This window comes from Balaenoptera ricei, chromosome 9, assembly GCF_028023285.1.
Source record: "Balaenoptera ricei isolate mBalRic1 chromosome 9, mBalRic1.hap2, whole genome shotgun sequence".
Classification (NCBI taxonomy): domain Eukaryota; kingdom Metazoa; phylum Chordata; class Mammalia; order Artiodactyla; family Balaenopteridae; genus Balaenoptera; species Balaenoptera ricei.
In genome coordinates, this window is record NC_082647.1 from 94,069,382 (window position 1) to 94,097,152 (window position 27,771).

Sequence of the window (27,771 nt, forward strand, 5' to 3'; positions counted from 1 at the left end):
GAGTGAAGGACTCCTCAGAAGAATATCGTCTTAGGCAATGGGGAGCCCTTCTAAGGGCCTCTTTTCTCTAGGGGCAAAACAGTATGGTAGGCTGCTGAGGAAGAGGTGCTCTCATCCAGAGGAGGCACCAGGGATGCCTCTTGCAGCCATGTAGTTGTTATGGCAAGTGGAGAGCAAGGCAAGGAGAGGTTACTACTTCCCTGATGTTCCCTAACCCTCAACTTGAGTCCAGTTGTGCTACCTGCTCCATGGCCAACTTGGACTGAGTCATCACTCAGAATGGCTTTATCCTGAATCTTAAATAGCCCTCTGTATCTGCAGGTTCTTCATTCATGGATTCAACCAAATGTGGATCCAAAATGTTTGGGAAAAAATTCCATTGTTTCAAAAAGCAAAACTTGAGTTCACTATGTGCAGGCAACTATTTACATAGCATTTACATTGGATTAGGTACTATAAGTGATCTAGAGATGATTTATTGAGGTGATTTATACAGTGGGATGTATGCAAATACTAAGCCATTTTATATAAGGTCCTTGAGCATGCACAGATTTTAATATCCATGGCGGGTCCTGGAACCAACCCTGAGGATACTGAGGGACAACTGTATTAGGTCCTTTGAGGAGGCTCTTTCTCCCCAGGATAGTTTCACCCCTCCAGGCCTACTTGCATTGATATGATAGTACAAAAATGGTTTCAAAGAGGGAAAATTGATGATCCACAGATTTTTCAGGTTCTCCCCTTGGAAACTAAGTCCATTTCCTTTTTATAAGTTTGGAATTTTACACTATGAAGTCATGTGTTAATATATCTGACCAAGAAAAAGTTCTAATAAAACAAAAAGATGAAGATACTGAGAGAGAACTATACAAACATTCCACTTTCTGACCCCCATCTCCTATTTTCTAGCTCCCTCACTCAATTACTCCCTCTACCCCTCTTCATTCACCTCTTACAAACTTCTCCTTTCTACCCACATATCAGTATTATGTCTTGTTCTCATTTCCCACCCAGCCCTTAGAGTCCTTGGCCCATCACTTCAGGCACTCTGAAAAGCTTAGCTCCCTCACCATTGCCCTTCCATTATATATGTCTGGCAAACTCCTATCCTGGATGAAGTCAACTCTTCTTTGTGTACCTGCATCTGATTTACTGAGTGCTGCTTGAGAAAATCATATAACTGGGAAGATGAGTACCATGCTTTCTACACATTTTCAAATATAATTGTACAGAGGTAAAACATGAATGAAACTCATCATAAAAAAATTAAAACAATACAGACGTATATGGAGTAAAAGATGAGAGTTCGCTCCTAAAACCATTCCCCAAAACATTGCTGTTAAGTTTGCCATATGTTCTATGCATGTATTATTGTCTTAAATATAGATATATATATGCATGTACATATATATACATATAAACACACATATATACACATATACATACATATATGAAATCAGATAGGTAGCTAGATTGTAGTAGACATTTTGTTAAGCAATTTGCATTTTTTTCTTTTCTTTTTAAAATTTAATATGTCACGGAGAGCCCTTCTTCTCAAAAGGTACAGGTATATTTTATTCTACATAATATCCCGTTCCCTTACTTACACTTAGGTAATAACCATTTTCACTATGCAACAATGTTATAATGAATATACTTGTACATCCTTCTGGTTACATGTGCAAATATGTCTCTAAAGTGGATCCTCAGAAGTGGAAATGCTTGGTCAAAGGGTATTCATATTTAACATTTTAATACATATTTCTAAATTACCATCCAAAAAGGAGGAGCTATACCGAATTGCCCTCCCACCTGCGTAGGAGAGTTACTACCCCAAGCTGGGCTCTCAACACCGCCTGGCTCTCCTTCTCTTTCCTTCCCTAGACTTCTAACTCTCCCTCCTTCTCCGCATAACTTTACTCAAAACCTTTTCTGCACCCTCCATCCCCACGCAAACATACTCATTCTTGGCAAATATTTCACGTAATATTAGCAGAGAAAATGGAAGTCACCAGAAGAGAACTTTCTTGGCTTCCTATCCCCAAACCTACAAAACCTATCCACCCCTTGTCCTCCTTCCCTCCTGTCACAAGGCGGGTGGGGAAGGGCAGTCCTTCCTCCCGTGTTTAAGTCCTGGTTGTGCGGTCCTTCCCTTCACAAAGGGCTAACTACCTACCATCTAAAGGTCTCAGCTTCCACTCCTCAGCCAACTTAAATCTATTTTCTGCCTTCATCGCTCTACCGAAAACCCAAACTCACCTTGGGTCAAATCCACTACACCTTTTCAGTTCCTTATCTTAGGTCACACTATTGCCCACTCTCTTCATAAAGCCACACTCTCCTGCTTTTCCTTGTCTGTCTCCACAGCACTTTATTCTCACTCCTCTAGTCTTCAGGCTCCTCTTGTCCAAAACTTAAAAGTTGGAGTTTGGGGTTTCTGTTCTGAGGCCCTTTGTTCTTTCTCTCTGGGAGATGTCACCCATTCCCCCCTTTCAGCCACTGTCACCCCTCCGTCTTCAACTCTCTGATCTGTATGTTCAGCCCAGACCGCCGACCTGCCCAAATCTGACTTCATCCTTTCCTTTTCGCTCCTCTGAACCTCCACTCCCTCTCTCCACCAAACCCCAGTCCCTCCTCTGGGAAATCTCTTCCAATTCCTTTCTCTTCTAACTCCGGCGCCACTTGTCTCCAGTACCTCGCAGACCTGAGGAATGTAGTTCTCCTTGAAGTAGTTCCTCAGCCTGGGGCTGGCAAGGCGCAGCGAGGCCATGACCAGAGGCACTACTGAAACTCCGCGCTTCCCGCCTGCTCTTCACGCCCCGCGCAGCAGGAGCCGCGCCTGGCTAGGGGCTAGCGCGTCTCGGCGTTGCCCCGGCAACCACGCTGCGTAGAGGGGAGGGGCTAGGCGCTGCGTTGCCCCGAGCGCCCACCCTGGGGCCGCGGACTGCCGGGAGGGAGGTGAACCTCGGGCCGGGGCGGGAACCCGCCTCCGGGCGGCGGGGGCGGCCCCTGGTGTGTGCTCTTGGGGCGTTTAGTCCTTGCAGCTCTTCACCGAGTCTCGCTGTCCTTCACCCGCGCCCCGCCCGGACTCGAGGAAGCCGCTGGGACGCGTCCGGGCCGACAGGGCGGTTTCCGAGAGGCGGAGCTCAGTCGCCCATTTCCTTTCTCCGTCGGCTACAACCCGGACGGCGACAGCACCCTCTGGCTTCGGACCCTCCTGCGCCAGGCCCAGCGCTGCGCGTGGCCCCAGCGGCAGCATGGGCGGCGCCCGGGATGTGGGCTGGGTGGCGGCGGGCCTGGTCCTAGCGGCCGGCGCCTGCTACTGCTTCTACAGGCTGACGCGGGGCCGGCGGCGAGGCGGCCCCGGGCTACGGCTGCGCCCCTCGCGGTCCGCAGGTGAGGCCACGGGGTGCCTGGCAGGTGGGCGGGGACTGGGGCTGTGGCTTTCCCAGAGTGGGGGTTGAAGACGCCACAGGTGCTCGTGGCTTTCCAGTGCTGGGAGTAAATAAGGAGCCCAGCCAGGGAGGGAGGCTGATGAGAAGGGCAAAGTCGGGAAGCCCAGGTGCAAAAGACGGATCTTCCACTTGATTGGGTGAGTGTAGGGTTCAGAGCTGGTTCCCTGCCTCCATTTCTTTGTTCAGAATTCCGGGATGAAAAATTGCCCAGACTTTCTTGTCTGAGCCTGGCGTCACAGCGGAGGACTGTTTCTCAAAAGCGTGTTGATTGCCTCTCAACCTTAAAGCTTGCTCCCGGCCTTTGTGTTACCAGGGGGATTCTGGAGCGATAGATGAAATTCTGCGTGCAGTTAGCCTGGAAGAAGAGACGCCAGAGGGGCAGTTCTGAGGGGAGGTGCTTTGAAGTCGCCGTGGTCTATATATATATATATGCAAAGTATGCGAGAGATCGTGGAGATACAGATATAGCTGTGTATATCAAATTAGAACAGTTGTCTGCATGGAGGACACCCTCCTGGCGGACAAGTGCATGATTAGGTTTCGGTCCAAAAATTGATTGCTGCGTTCAGGATTCTAACAACTTGTTGAATGTTCTAGGGGGTATTTCAGGTCATGGAAGCTGTTACAGAAATAATTAAAAATAAAATCTCCTGCCAACCAAGAAATTCCTCTCTACAAATGTAGGAAAGAACTAAATAGCTTTATTAGAGAATAAGCATTAAACCAGATTGCTGCGCCCATCACGGGCAATCTGCTAATGGGATTGCAAAGACAGAAAGAATTCTCACCCCTTTATGTATCCAGCCAGATATAACCTATAACCTATTTCATATTAAGTACATGCCCTCAAGATAAACAGTAATTTGTCCTTAAGAGAACTTGACAGAACCATTTGCTACACATAGTTCATTCTAAATTCACAGGTAGTTGGGGTGGTATTTGTGTTAGCTAATAGCCGTTATGTAGAAGAAAAATAAGACTTCTCAGTATCTATGATAACCGCGTAGTTACAACACAGAGCCAAGAACCGAGCTCTGACTCACACAGAGACAAGGAGATGGGGACTCCATCTTCCTTGATGTTTACACTTCAGATGACACCAAAGCCGCTAAGAAAGATTTTCTTGGGTTGTAAACCGGCAAGAGGCTTACTTAGCTTTTAAAAAGATGTATATTTATATCAAAGGGACAGACAAAGGATTTACAATTACTAGTTTGCTCAAGGAAATGTTCTCAGAAAAGGGAGTGGGTGAGAGGTTTCTTTCCCTTTTGGCACAAGGGGGAAAAAATTCATTTTAAAAAAGATTTGGACTTACCCTTACTTCCAAAGCCTACTTTGTTGTCTTTGTGTCAGAGATATTTCTGTATAAGTAGTCAGGTGACCCGAACTCAGATACCTTCTCACTTATACTTACTCAACACGATGAACACTGACAAAGTCTTACTACCCGCCCCCCCAAAATCACCATTACCTTGGCCAGGCAGCTTGCAAAATAAGTTGCTCACAACCCCTTCCTGAAGCTACGCTTTTTTCTTTGAAGAAGACTCGAGAAATAGCCATTTTGTCAGCATCACCCTTACGTTTTGGAGGGTGATCTTTTTTTTTTTTAATTGAGATAAACACTGTATTAGTTGTAGGTGTACAACATAATGGTTTGACATTTGTATGTATTGCAAAATGATCACCATAGTAAGTTTAGTTGACATCCATCACCACAAATTTTCTTGTGATGAGAACTTTTAAGGTCTACTCTCTTAGCAACTTTCAAGTGTACAATACAGTATGGTTAACTGTAGTCACCAAGCTGTACTTTACACTCCTAGTACTCATTGCCCTTATAACTGGAAGCTTGTACCCTTTGACCCAGATCTTCCCATTTCCTTCAGCCCCCAGCCCCTGGCAACCACCATGACACTCTCTGTTTCTATGAGTTGAGTTTTTTAGATTCCACATAAAAGTGAGATCATTGTGTATTTGTCTTTCATTGTCTGACTTATTTCTCTGGACATCATGCCCTCAGGATCCATCCATGTTGTCACAAATGGCAGGATTTCCTTCTTTTTTATGGCTGAATAACATTCCATTGTATGTATGTGTGAGTGTGAGTGTGTGTGTGTGTGTGTGTGTGTATCACGTTTTATTTATACATTCATCCGTCGATTGACACTTAGGTTGTTTCCATGTCTTGGCTATTGTAAATAATGCTGCAGTGAACATGGCGGTGCAAATATCCTTTCAAGGTGGTGATTTCATGGAATCACGAAGTGGAATTGCTAGATCATGTGATAGTTCTATTTTTTTAGAATTTTTTTTAAAGTTTTTTTTGATGTGGACCATTTTTAAAGTCTTTATTGAATTTGTTACAATATTGCTTCTGTTTTATGTTTTGGTTTTTTGGCCACAAGGCCTGTGGGATCTTAGCTCCCTGACCAGGGATTGAACCTGCACCCCCTGCATTGGAAGGCGAAGTCTTAATCACTAGACAGCCGGGAAGTTCCTGGTAGTTCTGTTTTTAATTTTTTGAGGAACCTCCATATTTTCCATAGTGGTTGGAAATTTACATCCCCACCAACAGTGCACAAGGGTTCCCTTTCCTCTACATCCTAACCAACACTTGTTATCTATTGTCTTTTTGAGGATAGACATTCTAACAGGTGTGAGGTGATAGCTAATTGTGGTTTTGGTTTGCATTTCCCTGAAGATTAGTGATGTTGAGCCCCTTTTCATGTACTTGTTGGCCATTTGAATGTCTTTGGGGAAAGGTCCATTCAGAGCCTCTGCCCATTTTATAATTAGATTGTTTCTTTTTTTTTTTTCCTATTGAGTTGCTTGAGTTTTTTAATATATTTTAGATAGTAACCATTTATCAGATATATGATTTACAAATATTTTCTCCCATTTCATGGGTTGCCTTTTTATTTTGTTGATGGCTTCCTTTGCTGTACAGAAGATTTTTTTTTTTTTTTTAATTTTTATTTATTTATTTATGGCTGTGTTGGGTCTTCGTTTCTGTGTGAGGGCTTTCTCCAGTTGCAGCAAGCGGGGGCCACTCTTCATCGCGGTGCGCGAGCCTCACACTATCGCGGCCTCTCCTGTTGGGGAGCACAGGCTCCAGATGCGCAGGCCCAGTAATTGTGGCTCACGGGCCCAGCTGCTCCGTGGCATGTGGGATCTTCCCAGACCAGGGCTCGAACCCGTGTCCCCTGCATTGGCAGGCAGATTCTCAACCACTGCGCCACCAGGGAAGCCCCCAGAAGATTTTTTGATGTAGCTCCACTTGTTTATTTTGCTTTTGTTGCTTTTGCTTTTGGTCAAATCCAAAAAATCATGTCAAGACCCATGTCAAGGAGCTTACCATCTATTTTTTTTTAGGAGTTTTAGGTTTCAGGTCTTTTTTTTTTTTTTTTTTTTAAGAATTTATTATTTATTTATTTATTGGCTGCTTTTGGGTCTTCGTTGCTGCACGTGGGCTTTTCTCTAGTTGCGGCAAGTGGGGGCTACTCTTTGTTGTCGTGCGTGGGCTTCTCACTGCGGTGACTTCTCATTGCGGAGCATGGGCTCTAGGCGCAGGGGCTTCAGTAGTTGTGGCTCGCGGGCTCTAGAGCACAGGCTCACTAGTTGTGGCACACGGGCTTAGTTGCTCCGCAGCATGTGGGATCTTCCCAGACCAGGGCTCGAACCCGTGTCCCCTGCACTGGCAGTCAGATTCTTAACCACTGAGCCACCAGGGAAGCCCCTAGGTTTCAGGTCTTATATTTAAGACTTTAATCCTTTATGAGTTGATTTTTGTGTATTGTGTGAGATAGTGGTTCGGTTTCATTCTTTTTTGTGTGTGAATTTTATTTCATTTTTTATACAGCAGGTTCTTATTAGTTACCTATTTTATACATATTAGTGTATATATGTCAATCCTAATCTCCCAATTCATCCCACCACCACCACCACCACCCACTGCTTTCCCCCCCTTGGTGTCCATACGTTTCTTCTCTACATTTGTGTCTTTATTTCTGCCTTGCAGACTGGTTCATCTGTAGAAAAATGGTACAGATGAACTGGTTTGATTCTTTGGCATGTAGCTGTCCAGTTTTTCCAACACCATTTATTGATTAGACTCTTCTTTCCCCATTGTATAGTCCTGGTTCCTTTGTCATAAATTAATTGATCATATATGTGTGGGTTTATTTCTGGGCTCTCTGTTCTATTCCACACATCTATGTGTCTGTTTTTGTGCCGATACCATACTGTTTTGATTACTATAATATAGTTTGAAATCAGGAAGCATGTGAGTTTCTGTTGTGGATTTTTGGTTTGCAGTTACCATCCTTGAGGTTTTGATATAGCAGTATATCTATATATATAAACAAGATAGTTTTGATAGTTTTGAGTTGCTGGTCTCTTAATCTCAAATACATTTCCAGTATCCTGCATTTCTACTCTCCTCACAATTGATGGTTTTGATATTATATTTGTGTGTGGATGATTTCCTAACTTTACTGTATGTTTGCCTTTACCAGTGAGCTTTACCCATTCATAATTTTCTTGTTTTTAGTTTTGGGCTTTTCTTTTTTGCCTAGAGAAGTTCCTTTAGCATTTGTTGTAAAGCTGGTTTGGTGATGCTGAATTCCCTTAACTTTTGCTTGTCTGTAAAGCTTTTTGATTTCTCTGTCAAATCCGAACGAGAGCCTTGCTGGGTAGAGTATTCTTGGTTGTAGGTTTTTCCTTTCATCACTTTCAATATGTCCTGCCACTCCCTTCTGGCCTGCAGAGTTTCTGCTGAAAAATCAGCTGATAACCTTATGGGGATTCCCTTGTATGTTATTTATTGCTTTTCTCTTACTGCTCTTCATGTTTTCTCTTTGTCTTTAATTTTTTTTTTAATGTCTGAAACATTTATATTAACATATTTTCATACATATTTCCATACAAATACAAATATAACATTTTTAGAAATTTCATGTAATGTCTGAAACATTTATATTAACATATTTCCATACAAATAACCCAATGAAAGTTTAGTATTAGTTGTTTTGTTTGTTTGTTTTTTTATACTGCAGGTTCTTATTAGGCATCAATTTTATACACATCAGTGTATACATGTCAATCCCAATCGCCCAATTCAGCACACCACCATCCCCACCCCACCGCAGTTTTCCCCCCTTGGTGTCCATATGTCCATTCTCTACATCTGTGTCTCAACTTCTGCCCTGCAAACCGGCTCATCTGTACCATTTTTCTACGTTCCACATACATGCATTAATATACAATATTTGTTTTTCTCTTTCTGACTTACTTCACTCTGTATGACAGTCTCTAGATCCATCCACTTCTCAACAAATGACTCAATTTCGTTCCTTTTTATGGCTGAGTAATATTCCATTGTATATATGTACCACAACTTCTTTATCCATTCGTCCGTTGATGGGCATTTAGGTTGCTTCCATGACCTGGCTATTGTAAATAGTGCTGCAATGAACATTCGGGTGCATGTGTCTTTTTGAATTACGGTTTTCTCTGGGTATATGTCCAGTAGTGGGATTGCTGGGTCATATGGTAATTCTATTTTTAGTTTTTTAGGGAACCTCCATATTGTTCTCCATAGTGGCTGTATCAATTTACATTCCCACCAGCAGTGCAAGAGGGTTCCCTTTTCTCCACACCCTCTCCAGCATTTGTTGTTTGTAGATTTTCTGATGATGCCCATTCTAACAGGAGTGAGGTGATACCTCATTGTAGTTTTGATTTGCATTTCTCTAATAATTAGTGATGTTGAGCATCTTTTCATGTGCTTCGTGGCCGTCTGTATGTCTTCTTTGGAGAAATGTCTATTTAGGTCTTCTGCCCATTTTTGGATTGGGGTGTTTGTTTCTTTAATATTGAGCTGAATGAGCTGTTTATATATTTTGGAGATTAATCCTTTGTCCGTTGATTCGTTTGCAAATAGTTTCTCCCATTCTGAGGGTTGTCTTTTCGTCTTGTTTATGGTTTCCTTTGCTGTGCAAAAGCTTTGAAGTTTCATTAGGTCCCATTTGTTTATTTTTGTTTTTATTTCCATTACTCTAGGAGGTGGATCAAAAAAGATCTTGCTGTGATTTATGTCAAAGAGTGTTCTTCTTATGTTTTCCTCTAAGAGTTTTATAGTGACCAGTCTTATATTTAGGTCTCTAATCCATTTTGAGTTTTTTTTTGTGTATGGTGTTAGGGAGTATTCTAATTTCATTCTTTTACATGTAGCTGTCCAGTTTTCCCAGCACCACTTATTGAAGAGACTGTCTTTTCTCCATTGTATATATTTGCCTCCTTTGTCATAGATTAGTTGACCATAGGTGCGTGGGTTAATCTCTGGGCTTTCTATCTTGTTCCATTGATCTGTGTTTCTGTTTTTGTGCCAGTACCATATTGTCTTGATTACTGTAGCTTTGTAGTAGAGTCTGAAGTCAGGGAGTCTGATTCCTCCAGCTCTGTTTTTTTCCCTCAAGACTGCTTTGGCTATTCGGGGTCTTTTGTGTCTCCATACAAACTTTAAGATGATTTGTTCTAGCTCTGTAAAAAATGCCATTGGTAATTTGATAGGGATTGCATTGAATCTGTAGATTGCTTTGGGTAGTATACTCATTTTCACAATGTTGATTCTTCCAATCCAAGAACATGGTATATCTCTCCATCTGTTGGTATCATCTTTAATTTTTTTCATCAGTGTCTTATAGTTTTCTGCATACAGGTCTTTTGTCTCCCTAGGTAGGTTTATTCCTAGGTATTTTATTCTTTTTGTTGCAATGGTAAATGGGAGTGTTTCCATAATTTCTCTTTCAGATTTTTCATCATTAGTGTATAGGAATGCAAGAGATTTCTGTGCATCAATTTTGTATCCTGCAACTTTACCATATTCATTAATTAGCTCTAGCAGTTTTCTGGTGGCAGTTTTAGGATTCTCTATGTATAGTATCATGTCATCCGCAAACAGTGACAGTTTTACTTCTTCTTTTCCAATTTGTATTCCTTTTATTTCTTTTTCTTCTCTGATTGCCGTGGCTAGGACTTCCAAAACTATGTTGAATAATAGTGGTGAGAGTGGACATCCTTGTCTCGTTCCTGATCTTAGAGGAAATGCTTTCAGTTTTTCACCATTGAGAATGATGTTTGCTGTGGGTTTGTCATATATGGCCTTTATTATGTTGAGGTAGGTTCCCTCTATGCCCACTTTCTGGAGAGTTTTTATCAGAAATGGGTGTTGAATTTTGTCAAAAGCTTTTTCTGCATCTATTGAGATGATCATATGGTTTTTATTCTTCAATTTGTTAATATGGTGTATCACATTGATTGATTTGCGTATATTGAAGAATCCTTGCATCCCTGGGATAAATCCCACTTGATCATGGTGTATGATCCTTTTAATGTGTTGTTGGATTCTGTTTTGCTAGTATTTTGTTGAGGATTTCTGCATCTATATTCATCAGTGATATTGGTCTGTAATTTTCTTTTTTTGTAGTGTCTTTGTCTGGTTTTGGTATCAGGGTGATGGTGGCCTCATAGAATGAGTTTGGGAGTGTTCCTTCCTCTGCAATTTTTTGGAAGAGTTTGAGGATAGGTGTTAGCTCTTCTCTAAATGTTTGATAGAATTCACCTGTGAAGCCATCTGGTCCTGGACTTTTGTTTGTTGGAAGATTTTTAATCACAGTTTCAATTTCATTACTTGTGATTGGTCTGTTCATATTTCCTGTTTCTTCCTGGTTCAGTCTTGGAAGGTTATACCTTTCTAAAAATTTGTCCATTTCTTCCAGGTTGTCCATTTTATTGGCATAAAGTTGCTTGTAGTAGTCTCTTAGGATGCTTTGTATTTCTGCGGTGTCTGTTGTAACTTCTCCTTTTTCATTTCTGATTTTATTGATTTGAGTCCTCTCCCTCTTTTTCTTGATGAGTCTGGCTAATGGCTTATCAATTTTGTTTATCTTCTCAAAGAACCAGCTTTTAGTTTTATTGATCTTTGCTATTGTTTTCTTTGTTTCTATTTCATTTATTTCTGCTCTGATCTTTATGATTTCTTTCCTTCTGCTAACTTTGGGTTTTGTTTGTTCTTCTTTCTCTAGTTTCTTTAGGTGTAAGGTTAGATTGTTTACTTGAGATTTTTCTTGTTTCTTTAGGTAGGCTTGTATAGCTATAAACTTCCCTCTTAGAACTGCTTTCGCTGCATCCCATAGGTTTTGGGTCGTCGTGTTTTCATTGTCATTTGTCTCTAGGTATTTTTTTATTTCCTCTTTGATTTCTTCAGTGATCTCTTGGTTATTTAGTAACGTATTGTTTAGCCTCCATGTGTTTGTCTTTTTTACGTTTTTTGCCCTGTAATTCATTTCTAATCTCATAGCGTTGTGGTCAGAAAAGATGCTTGATATGATTTCAGTTTTCTTAAATTTACTCAGGCTTGATTTGTGACCCAAGATGTGATCTATCCTGGAGAATGTTCCGTGCGCACTTGAGAAGAACGTGTAATCTGCTGTTTTTGGATGGAATGTCCTATATATATCAATTAAATCTATCTGGTCTATTGTGTCATTTAAAGCTTCTGTTTCCTTATTTATTTTCATTTTGGATGATCTGTCCTTTGGTGTAAGTGAGGTGTTAAAGTCCCCCACTATGATTGTGTTACTGTCAATTTCCTCTTTTATAGCTGTTAGCAGTTGCCTTATGTATTGAGGTGCTCCTATGTTGGGTGCATATATATTTATAATTGTTATATCTTCTTCTTGGATTGATCCCTTGATCATTATGTAGTGTCCTTCCTTGTCTCTTGTAACATTCTTTATTTTAAAGTCTATTTTATCTGATATGAGTATAGCTACTCCAGCTTTCTTTTGATTTCCATTTGCATGGAATATCTTTTTCCATCCCCTCACTTTCAGTCTGTATGTGTCCCTAGGTCTAAAGTGGGTCTCTTGTAGACAGCATATATATGGGTCTTGTTTTTGTATCCATTCAGCCAGTCTATGTCTTTTGATTGGGGCATTTAATCCATTCACGTTTAAGGTAATTATCGATATGTATGTTCCTATGACCATTTTCTTAATTGTTTTGGGTTTGTTTTTGTAGGTCCTTTTCTTCTCTTGTGTTTCCCACTTAGAGAAGTTCCTTTAGCATTTGTTGTAGAGCTGGTTTGGTGGTGCTGAATTCTCTTAGCTTTTGCTTGTCTGTAAAGCTTTTGATTTCTCCATCAAATCTAAATGAGATCCTTGCCGGGTAGAGTAATCTTGGTTGTAGGTTCTTCCCTTTCATCACTTTAAGTATATCATGCCACTCCGTTCTGGCTTGCAGAGTTTCTGCTGAGAAATCAGCTGTTAACCTTATGGGAGTTCCCTTGTATGTTATTTGTCGTTTTTCCCTTGCTGCTTTCAATAATTTTTCTTTGTCTTTAATTTTTGCCACTTTGATTACTATGTGTCTCGGCGTGTTTCTCCTTGGGTTTATCCTGTATGGGACTCTCTGCACTTCCTGGACTTGGGTGGCTATTTCCTTTCCCATGTTAGGGAAGTTTTTGACTATAATCTCTTCAAATATTTTCTCTGGTCCTTTCTCTCTCTCTTCACCTTCTGGGACCCCTATAATGCGAATGTTGTTGTGTTTAATGTTGTCCCAGAGGTCTCTTAGGCTGTCTTCATTTCTTTTCATTCTTTTTTCTTTAGTCTGTTCCGCAGCAGTGAATTCCACCATTCTGTCTTCCAGGTCACTTATCCGTTCTTCTGCCTCAGTTATTCTGCTACTGATTCCTTCTAGTGTAGTTTTCATTTCAGTTATTGTATTGGTCATCTCTGTTTGTTCTTTAATTCTTCTAGGTCTTTGTTAATCATTTCTTGCATCTTCTCGATCTTTGCCTCCATTCTTATTCCGAGGTCCTGGGTCATCTTCACTATCATTATTCTGAATTCTTTTTCTGGAAGGTTTCCTATCTCCACTTCATTTAGTTGTTTTTCTGGGGTTTTTTCTTGTTCCTTCATCTGGTACATAGCCCTCTGCCTTTTCATCTTGTCTATCTTTCTGTAACTGTGGTTTTTGTTCCACAGGCTGCAGGATTGTAGTTTTTCTTGCTTCTGCTGTCTGCCCTCTGGTGGTTGAGGCTATCTAAGAGGCTTGATGGGAGGCTCTGGTGGTGGGTAGAGCTGACTGTTGCTGTGGTGGTCAGAGCTCAGTAAAACTTTTGTCTTTAATTTTTGTCAGCTTGATTAATATGTGTCTCAGCCTGTTCCTCCTTGGGTTTATCCTGTATGGGACTCTTTGCACTTCCTGGACTTGAGTGTTTCCCTTCCCATGTTAGGGAAATTTTCGGTTACTATCTCTTCATATATTTTCTCAGGCCCTTTATCTCTTCTCTTTCTGGGACCCCTATAACGTGAATGTTGGTGCCTTTAATGTTGTTCCAGAAGTCTCTTAGACTGTCCTCGTTTCTTTTGTTTTTTCTTTATCCTGTTCCGCAGCAGTGATTTCCACCAGTCTGTCTTCCAGCTCACTTATTCATTCTTTTGCCTCATTTATTCTGCTACTGATTCCTTCTAGTGTATTTTTCATTTCAGTTATTGTGTTGTTCATCTCTGTTTGTTCTTTAAATCTTCTAACTCTTTGTTTAACATTTCTTATATCTTTAACATTTCTTATATCTTCTCAGTCTGTGCCTCCATTGTTTTTCCGAGATCTTGGATCGTCTTTACTATCATCGTTCTGAATTCTTTTTCAGGCAGATTGCCTATCTCCACTTCAATTAGTTGTTCTTCTGGGGTTTTATCTTGTTCCTTCGTCTGGAACATATATCTCTGCCATCTCATTGTTTTCTAACTTTCTGGGTTTGTGGGCTCCATTCTGCAGACTGCAGGATTGTAGTTCTTCTTGCTTCTAATGTCTGCCCTCTGGTGGATGAGGTTGGTCTGGGAGCTTGTGCAGGCTTCCTCGTGGGAGGGACTCATGCCTGCCCACTGGTGAGTGGAGCTGGGTCTTGTCCTTCTGGTGGACAGTGCCATGTCAAGTGGCATGTCTAGAAGTGGCTGTGGGCTCAAGATGACTTAAGGCAGCCTGTCTGCTGATGGGTGGGGCTGTGTTCCCACCCTGTTGGTTGTTTGGCCTGAGGCATCCCAGCACTGGAGTCTGCAGGCTGTTGGGTGGGCCCAGGTCTCGGTGCCAAAATGGTGACCTCCAGGAGAGCTCACACTGAGGAGTATTTCCTAGGGGCCTCCACCACCAGTGACCTTGCCCCTGTATTGGGCCACAGCCAACCCCCACCTCCCCAGGAGTCCCTCTAAGATCCGCAGATAGGTCTGGCCCAGGCTTCTGTGGACTCACTGCTTTACCCTGGGTCCCAGTGCACATGAAACCTTGTGTGCACCGTCTAAGAGTGGAGTCTCTGTTTCCCCCAGTCCTGTGGAGTCCCGCACTCAAGCCTCACTGACCCTCAAAGCCAAATGCTCTGAAGTTTCCTACTCCCAATTCCAGACCCTCAGGCTGGGGAGCCTCATGTGGGACTCAGAACTCTAATTCCTGTGGGAGAACCTCTGTGATATAATTATTTTTCAGTTTGTGGGTCACCCACTTGGCAGGTATGGGATTTGATTATATCACAGAAGCGCCCCTCCTACTGTCTTGTTGTGGCTTCTTCTTTGTTTTTGGGGGCAGAATATCTTTTTTGGTAGGTTCAAGTCTTTTTTTTGTTGACTTGAACAAAAAACTTGGTTATTCGGCAGTTAGTTGTGTTTTGGGTGTTTTTGTAAGAGAAGGTGAGCTCAAGTCCTTCTACTCCGCCATCTTGTCTCCCATCACCTCTACAAGAATTGTTAAAATGACTTTAAGTGAAAAGGAAAAAGGCACGACTAGAAACGTGAAAATTACAAAAGGAAAAATGTCATTGGTAAAGGTAAATATACAGTAAAGGTAGTAAATCAACTACATGCCAAGCTAGTAGGAAGGGTAAAAGACAAAAGTAGTAAAATCGTCTATATCCACAATAAGTAAAGAGATACACAAAACAAAAAGATGTAAAATATGATGTCAAAAACAGTAGTCATGGGCATGGGGGGGAGTAAAAATGCAGGGTTGTTAAAATGTGTTTGAAATGAAGAGATCAGCAACTTAAAACAATCACATATATACGTGTGTGTGTGTGTGTGTGTGTGTGTGTGTGTGTGTTTATATATATATAGATTGCTATATATGAGTCATGGTAACTACAAACCAGAAATCTATAATAGAATCAATCCAAGAAGAAGATGTAACAATTTTAAACATATATGCACCCATCATAGGAGCACGTAAGTACACAGCAGATATTAAGAGACATAAAGGGAGAAATCCATAGTAACACAATAATTGTTTGGGACTTTAACACACCACTTACATCAGTGGACAGATCATACAGACAGAGAATGAATAAGGAAACACTGGCTTTAAATGACACATTATTCCAGATAGAACTATTAGATAGATATAAAACATTCCATCCAAAAGCAGCAGAATACACATTCTTTTCAAGTGCACATGGAACATTTTTCAGGGTAGATCACATGCTAGGCCACAAAAAAAGTCTCAGTAAATTTAAGAAAATTGAAGTTATATCAACCATCTTTTCCAACCACAATAGTATGAGACTAGAAATTAACTACAAGGAAGAAAACTGCAAAAAACAAATACTTGGAGGCTAAAAAATATGCTGTTGAACAACCAGTAGATCACTGAAGAAATCAAAGAAGTAAAAAATACTAGAGACAAATGAAAACAGAAACACAAAGATCCAGAATCAATGGGATGCAGGAAAAGCAGTTTTAAGAGGGCATTTTATGCGATACAGGCCAGCCTCAGGAAACAAGAAAATTCTCAAATAGCCTAACCTTACACTTAAAGGAACTAGAAAAAGAAGACCAAACAAAACCCAAACTTAGTAGAAGGAAAGAAATTATAAAGATCAGAGCAGAAATAAATGAAATAGACTCATAAAAAAATAGAAAATATCAGTGAAACTGAGAGCTAGTTCTTTGGTAAGATAAAATTGATAAACCTTTAGCCAGACTCATAAAAACAAAAAGAGAGGGCCCAAGTCATAAAATCAGAAATGAAAAAGAGGTTAGGACCAACACCACAGAAATAGATCATAAAAGACTACTATGAACAACTATATGCCAATAAAATGGAAAACCTAGAAGAAATGGACAAATTCCTAGAAATGTACAATCTCGCAAGACTGAACCAGTAAGAAATAGGAAACATGAACAGACCAATTACCAGTAATGAAATTGAATAAATAGTTTTTAAAACTCCCAACAAACAAAAGTCCAGGACCAGAGGTCTTCACGGGTGAATTCTACCAAACATTTAAAGAAGTGTTAACACCTATCCTTCTCAAACTATTCCAAAAAGTTGCAGAGGAAGGAATGCTTCTGAACTCATTCTATGAGGCCAGCATCACCCTGATGCCAAAACAAGACAAAGATATCACACAGAAGAGAAAATTGCAGGCCAATATCATTGAACATAGATACAAAAATCCTCACAAAATATTAGCAAACTGAATTTAACAGTACAATAAAAAGATCATACACTATGATCCACTGGGATTAATTCCAAGGATGCAAGAATGGTTCAGTATCAGCAAATGAATCAGTGTGATACACCACATTAATGAATTGTAGAATAAAAATCATATGATCATCTCAACTGATGCAAAAATGTTTTGACAAATTCAGCATCCTTTTTTTTTTTTTAACAAAACCCTCAACAAAGTGGGTATAGATGGAACATACCTCAACATTATAAAGGTCATGTATGAGAAGCCCACAGCTAATATGATACTCAGTGGTAAAAAGCATTTTCCTCTAAGATCAGGAGCAAGATAATGATGCCCACTCTTGCCACTTTTATTCAACATAGTATTGGACGTCCTAGCCACAGATATCAGACAAGAAAAAGAAATAAAAGGAATCCAAATTTGAAAGGAAGAAGTAGAACTGTCACTGTTTGCAAGTGACATGATGCTATACATAGAAAATCTCAAAGACACCACCAAAAAACTCATCAATGAATTTGGAAAAGTTGCAAGATGCAAAACTACTATACAGAAATCTGTTGCATTTCTATACACTAACAACGAACTATTGTAAAGGAAACAATTAAGGAAACAATCCCATTTTCCATCACATCAAAAAGCATGAAATACCTAAGTATAAATCTGCCTAAGGAATTAGAAGACCTATACCTAGAAAACTTTAAGACACTGATAAAAGAAATTGAAGATGATGCAAATAGATGGAAAGATATATATGTTGTGCATTGATTGGAAGAATTCATATTGTTAAAATGACTATATTCTCCAGGGCAATCTACAGATTCAATGCAATCCCTATCAAAATACCAATGGCGTTTTTTCAAAAACTAGAACAAATAATTTAAAAATATTTATGGAAACACAAAACACCCTGAATAGCCAAAACAATCTTGAGAAAGAAGAATAAAGCTGGAGGAATCAGGCTTCTGGACTTCAGACTATACTGCAAAGCTACATTTATCAAAACAGTATGGTACTGGCACAGAAACAGACACATAGATCAATGGAACAGAATAGGTAGTTCAGAAATAAAGCAAGAACCTATGGTCAATTAATCTGCAACAAAGGAGGCAAGAATATACAATGGGGAAAAGATAGTCTTTTTAATCAGTGGTGCTTGGAAAACTGGACAGCTTTATTTAAAAGCATGAAATTAGAACATTTTCTCATACCATATGCAAAAATAAACTCAAAATGGAACAAACACCTACATGTAAGACTGGAAAGTATAAAACTCCTGGAAGAAAACATAGGCAGAACACTCTTTGACATAAATTGTAGCAATATTTTTTTTGGACCTGTCTCCTAAGGCAAAGGAAACAAAAGTAAAAATAAATAGGACCTAATTAAACTAAAAAGCTTTTGCACAACAAAGGAATCCATTTGCAAAACAAAAACACAACCTACTGAATGGGTGAAAATATTTGCAAATGATGCAACCAACAAGGGGTTACTTAATATCCAAAATATATAAACACCTTATACAACTCAATACCAGAAAAAGAACCTGGTTAGAAAATGGGCAGAAGACCTGAACAGTTATTTTTCCTAAGAAGACATGTAGATGGGCAACAGGGACATGAAAAGATGCTCAACATTGCTAATGAGCAGAGAAATGCCAATCAAAGCCACAGTGAGATATCACCTCACACCTTTCAGAATGTTATCATCAAAAAGACCACAAATAACAAATGTTGGTGAGGATGTGGAGGAAAGGGAATCATTATACACTGTTGGTGGGAATGTAAATTGGTGCAGCCACTGTGGAAAACAGTATGGAAATTCCTCATAAAACTAAAAATGGGACTACCATATGATCCAGCAATTCCACTCTTGGGTATATATCCAAAGATATAAAAATGCTTTAAGGTAGGCACTATTAACTCCCATGTAATAGATGAAGAAACTGAGGCTTGGAGAGGTTAAGTCTCTCAGCTGGTAAATAGCTTAGCTGGAATTTGAACCAGACTTAACCTTGGCTTACTTTTAACTTTTAACTTACTTTTACTTTTAACCACATTGCACCTCCTTCCTTCAAGTGAAAAGTCTAAGATTTAACAGTTTTCCCTGTAAATTTTTATTTGGCTATTTATAAATAATTTATGTATCTATAAAACTTTTTAATGGCTTTGTGGGAAAATGTATAAGGAAGTTATAGGATTTTGAAATGTTTTGGAAGTACGAATGAGTTAAATTTATCCTGTTTCTGTCATATGTATATGTATAAAATTATACAACTTCAGGGCTGTACAGGAACTTTTGGAACCAGTTATAGTGTTTGACCAACCTTATTTTACATATGAGAAGACCGAGACCCAAAAGAAGTTAAGTGGTTGTCTGCAGCTTTGTATTTTCATTTCTCTGGTCTCGGCTACTAACTCCTTTGTGACATTAGGCAAATCCTTAAATGATCCTGGTCTCAGTTTCCTTGTGTGTAAAATAAGAGGTTTGGATGAACCCCCCAAAAATCTTTCCATTCTAAAAATCTGTGTTTTTGTCATTCTTTCACTTACCTTTTCAAGTATTCTTTGGGTGAAAGTCTTTTATAAGGTGTTAATGAGGCAGGTAGTGGATTCAGGCATAAAAGCATGGTACAGAGGTTCTGATTATAAGACATGGGAGTGAGAATCTGCTGGCTTTTTGGCTTTTAGATTTTCCTAATAATTGATTTCTTGTTTGGCTTCTTCAGGACATCATATCACTTATTGGCTCCCATAATCTAAACTTGTCTGTTTACCTCATATTTGTCTGTGATTCCTCTTTAAGCAATATACTCAATTATTTTAATAAAGTGATACATGTTTACTGTAAAAAAATCAGGAAGTACTCAGCACAGGGGTAGAAAATAAGTCATTCATAATCCCAGCATCCAAAGATAACAACTTTTAATAATTTGAGAGACATTTTTAAAAACAAAAAGCACAGCTGTGACATCATACAGCACCTCTTGTTATAAACTGCCGCCTCAGCCCCACCCTGGGCAGTGTACTGTGGACACTTGCACTGTCTGACCTATTCTCATAGTTTAATTTGGAGAGAATCATGTTCTATGTTTATAACACAATTATAGCATTATACAAATGGTTTCTGTTTTTCCTGTGGTGATTTCTATAAAGAGGATTTTTTTTTAAAGGTTAGAGCTATAAATTTTAAATGTTCCAGAGCAGATCCAGCATTTGACTACTTGACCTGTTACTCAGAACGACAGCTTTTGTCATCAGCCGCAGCTGGACTGCTGTTCTTGCATCTCGGTCATCATGCCTTGCTCATATAAACCAAATAAAAGCGCCCCACTAGCAGCATGATTGGGCCACTCCCATAGCTTTTGCTCCAGCCTGAGGCACTCTTAAAACTGTGATCAGAACAGTTCTCCCTAATGCAAATTCTGTTTCTTAATGAATCTATGTCTGTAGGGAAGTGTTCCACTGGATGGGTGTGCCTGATTTTTAGAAAGAAGAAACAGAAAATGCTGTTGGCATGCAGTGCCTTACTAAAAGAGAAAAGTAACCATTGGCTAATTTCTTAACGTCTATAAGCCTCAGTATTCTGTCTGTAAATTGAGAATTATAATAGTATCCTCTTCCAAGGGTCACTTGAAGATTAAATGAGATAAGGCATTTGAAGTGCTTAAAACTGTGCCTGGCATCAGAATGTGCATTCAGTATTGTTCGTAAAAAAAAATTTGTCTCATATTGATTTTAAATGAACTTTAAATAACTTTATTCTTATGCAGAAGACTTAACCAATGGCTCATATGATGATATCCTAAATGCTGAACAACTTCAGAAACTCCTTTACCTGCTTGAATCTACTGAGGATCCTGTCATTATCGAAAGAGCTTTGGTCACTCTGGGTAACAATGCAGCCTTTTCAGTCAACCAAGTGAGTACCCTAGTCTCTGCAAACACGTTCCTCCTACTCTCACACACCAGCACTAATTGTGACCCTGATAAGTTACTTAAGCTCCCAGGGCCTCAATTTTTTCATCTATATAGTATGGCTATGGATACCTACAGAATAACGTTTGTTTACTTCTGAAAAGCACAGCCTAATAGTAATACGATTAGTAATAGGATTCTAGATCAAGATCCCTATGAAGTTGGTCACTGGCATCACATTTGTAATTAAGTGTATCTAATCAACACTTAGCATTGCATGGCCTTTTTAATTATTTAAAATTCAGCAGTGCTGCAGTAGAGCAACAAAAGCATCTGACATTTAAGTACATGCTTTACATTGTACACAGGGCTTATGAGGATGGTTCTGATGCAGGTGCTTCCTAGACCACACACTGACAACCACGGACCAATGTAAATGGCCTCTGCTTCCTCCGCCCACTACCCATGGAGAAGAGTAAAACAGTTTTTGTCATTATTTTCAGCTAATGCCCTTTCTTAACATTGTCATGCAGGCACAATTTTGAATTTATACTTCATTTTAGTCCATATTTATCCATCATGTCAAGGTTTACTCTAAAGCTCTAGAGATTTATAGGGAGATACAAGGAATATTTGTCTGTTGCTCACATTTCAGTTGTAAATGGCAGAACCCAACTTAAATTATTTTAAACCAAAAAGGGAAAATATTGAGCTCAGTTAACTTGGACGTCCAAGGGTATCATTGGTTTCAGGCACAAGTGTGAATATATTTCAAGGTTACAGAAAGCATTATCAGACCTTCTCTTTCTCTGTCTTTTGGCTGCTTACCCCTGCTTTTTTTTGTGTTTTGATCTCTGTCTCTCTGGCCACAAAGAGGTTTTCTTCACAGGGATGGAAAGAAAGCCACTGGCCTCTCAAGCCTTCATCATTGTAGCTCGTGATCTGAAAGGTGGAGTTGCTCTGCTAGGATAAGTGCCAACCCTTTGGATTGATTGTTGGGCCAAAGCACCCTGGACCATGATTAGCAAGGCCTGGCTCACATGTGCATCCTGCAGCCAAAAACAACAGGGATGGGTGTGAACACAATTGACCAGCAGTCCCACCAGGGACTATATAGGATAGAGGAGGTGCAGTGTCTGCCCCAGTAGAAAGAGGGGTGCCAGGCAGACAAAAACAACAGATGGTGACTAGCTTATTAGCATGCCTGTATTGGGGTTATTTCTGATGCCATAGTTTTATATTCCTCTGAAACAAACTGTAGTCAGAGTGAGTGGGTCAGAAGCCATTGGTGAACAAGTACTTTCTTCAGTAATGGGAGTTGGTGTCCCTCGTCATCAATTATAGTGCCTTCATCTGCTTTAACAGTACAGTTTTTTTGTTTTTTGTTTTTAAAAAGGGCTGTTTTCTAGTAACCACACATTCTTTGGAAGAACCTGGAATTGCAGAGGGAAAACTTGTTTATCTCTTTTTCTGATAGAATGGCATGTTTTGGCCTGACAGGAGTCATTTTCAGCTTATTTTTCTTGTAAGAAATGAAAGTTTATGTCTCTTTCAATGTTGGGACAAAGGCACATAGTATTTAGTGTTGCAATTGATTGTGAGAAATCTCCAGATTATTTTTCCTCTGAAAATTTGGGCACCATTTCCAAACTGTGTGGAGCTTTTTTTTTTTAAGTTTGTTTGTTTGTTTGTTTGTTTATTGCTGTGTTGGGTCTTCGTTTCTGTGCAAGGGCTTTCTCTAGTTGCGGCAAGCGGGGGCCACTCTTCATCGCGGTGCGCGGGCCTCTCACTATCGTGGCCTCTCTTGTTGCGGAGCACAGGCTCCAGACGCGCAGGCTCAGTAGTTGTGGCTCACGGGCCTAGTTGCTCCGTGGCATGTGGGATCCCCCCAGACCAGGGCTCGAACCGGTGTCACCTGCATTAGCAGGCAGATTCTCAACCACTGCGCCACCAGGGAAGCCCTGTGTGGAACTTTAATACTTCAAGATGTAATAAGTTTTCTTCCTCTCCCCCAACTGAAAAATTATCTTCTTTATGGATAAAGTTTATAGAAGTACTATATTCAGTACTCCCCTCTCGGAGATTCCAATGCACACGAACATAGGATTGCATCAAAATAAAGAGACATGTTTAGTCTTGTTATACCCAGAGTTTCTCAAAGTTACTCATCCATGAAAGCTCCCTTTTTTTTTTTAATGGAGCATCTACTAAAATCTTGAGGGATTAGTGTTCCAAAGTATTCATTTTAGCAAAACACTACTGTAGTGTTCTAAATCTTAATGCATTTCCAAATTGGCCTGTAATAGAGATATAACTTATTTCAGAGTAAAATAATTTTGTTTGTAAATTGCTTTGAGATCATTGTAGTAGCTCTGTAAATCTTCATTGTATATCTCCATGCTATAGTTTAAATATTACATATATTAATAATTTATTTTCAATTGGTTTCTTTACCTACAAAATTATGGGTAGTAAACTTTTTAAAAAAATAGGAATTAGAGGTTGTATACTGGAACAGTATTTCCAAAGAGTCATTAGTTTTTATTTGTATTTGTAGATGCAAAGAATGTAATGAAGGGGGGGTGCATATTGAAGTCATGGTCCTGTTTTTTCCCTCTTAGGTCATCATTCGTGAATTGGGTGGTATTCCAATCGTTGGAAGCAAAATCAACAATCCCAACCAGAGTATTAAAGAGAAAGCTTTAAATGCACTGAATAACCTGAGTGTGAATGTTGAAAATCAAATAAAGATAAAGGTAAGTTATCTAAAATCACAAAAGGTAAGCATTTCTGTAAATGAAAGAGAAAAATAACAAAAAGGTAAGTAATGAAATTTTAGTAGGCCATGCTTTATAACATTATAGCCAAGAATTATTTTTATTTTTTTTCCAGCTTTATTGAGATATAATTGACATAAATATTGTGTAAGTTTAAGGTATACAACACGATGATTTGATACACATATATATTGCAAAATGATTACTGCTACTGTATAGCATTAGCAAACACCTCCGTCACCTCGTAATTACTTGTGCATGCGTGTGTGTGTGTGGTGAGAACATTTGAGATCTACTCTTTTAGCAACATGCAAGTATACAACATAGTATTGTTAACTGTAGTCACCTTGCTGTACATGAGACTCCACAGCTTATTCACCTGCTTTGATCACATCTCCCCATTTCCTTCACCTGAACATTCTCCTCTCTGTTTCTGTGAGTTTGGCTTTTTCAGATCCCACATGTAAATAAGATCATTCATTGTTTGTCTTCTCTGTCAGACTTATTTCACTTAACATAATGCCCTCAAGGTCCGTCCATTTTTCACAAATGGCAGGATTTCCTTCTTTTTTATAGTGAATAATATTCCATTGTATATACACACCACATTTCCTTTATCCATTTGTCCATTGATTGACACTTAGGTGGTTATTTCTATGTCTTGGCTATTGTGACTAACGCTGCAGTGAACATGGGGGTGCAGATGTCACTTTGAGATAGTGATTTTGTTTTCTTTGGATATATACCCAGAAGTGGGATTACTGGATCATATGCTAGTTCTATTTTTAATTTTTTGAAGAATATCCATACTGGTTTCCATAGTGGCTGCACCAACCACCAACAGTACACAAGGGTTCCTTTTTCTCCACATCCTTGCCAACACTTGTTACTTCTTGTCTTTTTGATAACCACTCTACTAGGTGTGAGGTGATATTTCATTGTGGTTTTGATTTGCATTTCCCTGATGATAAGTGATGTTGAACGTCTTTTCGTGAACCTGTTTACCATTTGTATGCCTTTGGAAACATGTCTATTCAGGCCCTCTGCTCATTTTTATGGAGACTAAGTCAGGAAGGAGGGACCTGAACCAGCCAATAAGAAGTGCAGTGGACTTTTGAATTTGGGGTTCAGTTTAATCCAAGTGTGGTAAAGGAACCAGGCCAAAGTCAGATAACATCAGCAGGAAGACACAATAAATTAGGAAATTATGTTAATTCAACATTTATTGAGCTCCTGCTCTGTGTTACAGAGTTTAGAAATGAACACGATTAACTCTTGTTTTAAGAAAGCTCGAAGGAGGGATAAGGCAAGTCCACAAATAGTTGTAATTCAAGGCAGAACATGATGAAATACTTTAAGGAAAAATACAAGTAAAATTTCATTGAATACACAGAAAGGAGAGATTTCATTCAGAAGTTTCTGTAAAAGGTAGAGCCCGAGATGGGTCTTAAGACTGTCTAAGCCTTCTACGGGCAGAGTTGGGGAAGGAGGGAATCACAAGAGAAAGGAACAAGGTGAGGTGGGCACGGCTCCAGGAACAACTGAGCTGGCCCATTTGGTAATCTTGTTGCTAGAACTGAAACGGAGAAAAGATTCAGAGCTAATGAGGATGTAAATGCTCAGCACATTTTAGGAAATGCTTTGAAAGACATGAGCATCCTGTGAAAATACATGATTTATAATGATTCTAAGGAAATGCCATTTTTTTAAAGAATGAATGTATAATGAAATGGTGACCCAGGACAGCCAGATTGATTTGTAAATATCATTTAGATCTTGAAACCAGATTAAAAATTTAATCTCTCTATGCTTTACTGCCATTAGGTAACATGAATACATTTGGATATTTTTAAAAGTTAATACTGGCTTATGGGACAGTTGGTAATTCCTTAGCATTTTATATTAGGGAATTTTTCTTACCAATTAGAATGTTTGGTGGAGTTCAGACTTACGTGAATACCAATTATTTGTGAGACATAATTTTTCCAAGCTGGAAAGATCATGGCCAAACATAGAAAATAGAGTTTCAGAAAAATTTCCATCACCCTGGGTTTAGTTTAGATCTGTCATGTGTGAAATAGGAGTACTACTGGCATTGCATTACTTTTTGCCAGTGGCGGTTTACAGTATTATGAAGGAGTAGTTCATATACATATACCTCGGTAAATAAGAACCTTGGGCCAAATAGAGTTTGCCTCGGCTTACTTTTTTTTTTAGTTAATTAATTAATTTATTTATTTATTTATGGCTGTGTTGGGTCTTCGTTGCTGCGCGCAGGCTTTTCTCTAGTTGCGGTGAGCGGGGGCTACTCTTCGTTGCAGTGTGTGGGCTTCTCATTGTCGAGGCTTCTCTTGTTGCAGAGCACGGGATCTAGGCGCACAGGCTTCAGTAGTTGTGGCACATGGGCTCAGTAGTTGTGGCTTGTGGGCTCTAGAGCGCAGGCTCAGCAGTTGTGGCGCACAGGCTTAGTTGCTCCGCGGCATGTGGGATCTTCCCGGACCAGGGCTCAAACCCGTGTCCCCTGCATTGGTAGGTGGATTCCTAACCACTGCGCCACCAGGGAAGCCCTCTGCCTACTTTTGAAGGAAAGAACTCTAAAGAAAAGTTCTATTTGACTTTGTGTCCCCCCCATTCTTTACTTCTAACATGAGATAGCCTCTAGATCCTACTGTTCAGGTTCTTAACCATGGTACAAGATGGCCCTACAGGTCTTCCTCCTCATCCTAGTGTGCCCAGACACAGAAAGGCAGACTGAGTTGGGAGGCCCCCCCACTGGTGTTGGGAGCATGGTCTCTGGGGTTGGACACTGCTCCACCAGCTCGTTACATTGGGCAGGGGGTCCAAGCTCCTGGAAGAGTTTAAAGTCCTTGTCAGTAAAATGGCCATAATAACACTGCCTCATTAGAGTTGTCTTAGGGCTGAAGTGAGGTATATCTGTAAAATGCTCCGTGCCTCCCAAGGGCAGCTTAAAAAAAAAGAGTCGCCCAAGTTTGAGGGCTGGATACAAATGCCGTCTTTCCTAAGGAGCCCGTCTCATCCTGAACAATCACCCTGTTCTGCTGTGCAGAAAAGTTACGGTTCAATAGCAAAATTTTGGAGATCCTAAGACGCTCACTTTTTCTCCGCCTTCAGGTGTACGTCAGTCAAGTCTGTGAGGATGTCCTCTCCGGCCCCCTGAACTCCGCTGTGCAGCTGGCCGGACTAAGGTTGTTAACAAACATGACGGTGACCAATGACCACCAGCACATGCTTAGCAGTTACATTACAGACCTGTTCCACTTGTTGCTCACGGGAAATGGAAGCACCAAGGTATGAAGGAAGTGGTCATTACTTGCAGTACAAACAGCTATTGCATCCAGTTTATTAAGATTGGAATTCAGTTTACAAGTCACCCATCTTAAGTTGATATTCCTCAAAAAAGAAAGTTCAGAGTTTACTAAAAACCCTTACGTGGGCACAGGAAAGTATATTATTTTTATACCCTAATATTGAATTTCAAAGTTAACTTGTGAAAATAATCTGTTGTTTCACTTATCAGTAGATGGGTATTCATTTGGTTTTCTGAAAATCAGTTTACCTTTTACTGAAGTGAAGTAGCTAGCTTCACCCACACCAGGTACAGGACCATTGTGATTAAAAGAAGTCTTTGAGTGACAGCGCTGGGTAATTGAATTCTTTGCTTACCTCAGGGTTAACAGAACTTTTTTTTTTGATTCGACCATTATTTGTTGAAAAATCTTTCTGAAACTTATACTTTTAAGTTTCAGTAATGCATGTCTCAGTGCTCCACTTTGATATGTATCAATAGATGTAGGAGGCAACAGAGATGGAGCTGAATTAACTGGGACACCCTGTGGAAACTGCTGGAGTAAACCCCTCATATTGGTGTGCATTCTTATCAAGCACCATTTTTCAAGAAATACCATAAAAACAGAAGGTAGAGTAATCAAACGTTCTAATTAGTTGAGTCAGTTGTTCATCAGTGTTTTACTGTATTGGCCTGTGTTCTCTGGCACAGTTGAAAAAAATGCATGAGCATTTTAGAAGGACTAAATGTGAAGCCAAACTCCAGATAATCAACTTCACTGAAGTTACTT

The 27,771-nt window shown here is 39.8% G+C and overlaps 2 protein-coding genes across 5 annotated transcripts in view; one reads left to right on the forward strand and one right to left on the reverse strand.

Annotated features, from left to right (window-relative positions):
* Positions 1-2,827, reverse strand: part of FBXL13 (F-box and leucine rich repeat protein 13) — a 190,347-nt gene extending 187,520 nt beyond the window's left edge. Inside the window, exon 1 of the mRNA XM_059932534.1 lies at positions 2,696-2,827. Within this exon, the coding sequence (XP_059788517.1) occupies positions 2,696-2,770 (75 nt within the window). The 5' untranslated portion in view covers positions 2,771-2,827. The remainder of the gene's footprint in view (positions 1-2,695) is intronic.
* A 78-nt stretch (positions 2,828-2,905) lies between these two features.
* The window catches only part of ARMC10 (armadillo repeat containing 10), a 48,288-nt gene continuing 23,422 nt past the window's right edge, over positions 2,906-27,771 (forward strand). For 3 of the 4 annotated variants that reach the window (XM_059934123.1, XM_059934125.1, XM_059934122.1), the window contains exons 1-4: positions 2,906-3,396; positions 20,753-20,901; positions 23,519-23,653; positions 26,807-26,983. In XM_059934123.1, coding sequence (XP_059790106.1) covers positions 3,258-3,396; positions 20,753-20,901; positions 23,519-23,653; positions 26,807-26,983 — 600 coding nt within the window. In that variant the 5' untranslated portion in view covers positions 2,906-3,257. The remainder of the gene's footprint in view (positions 3,397-20,752; positions 20,902-23,518; positions 23,654-26,806; positions 26,984-27,771) is intronic. The other variant, XM_059934124.1, reaches the window with a different exon arrangement.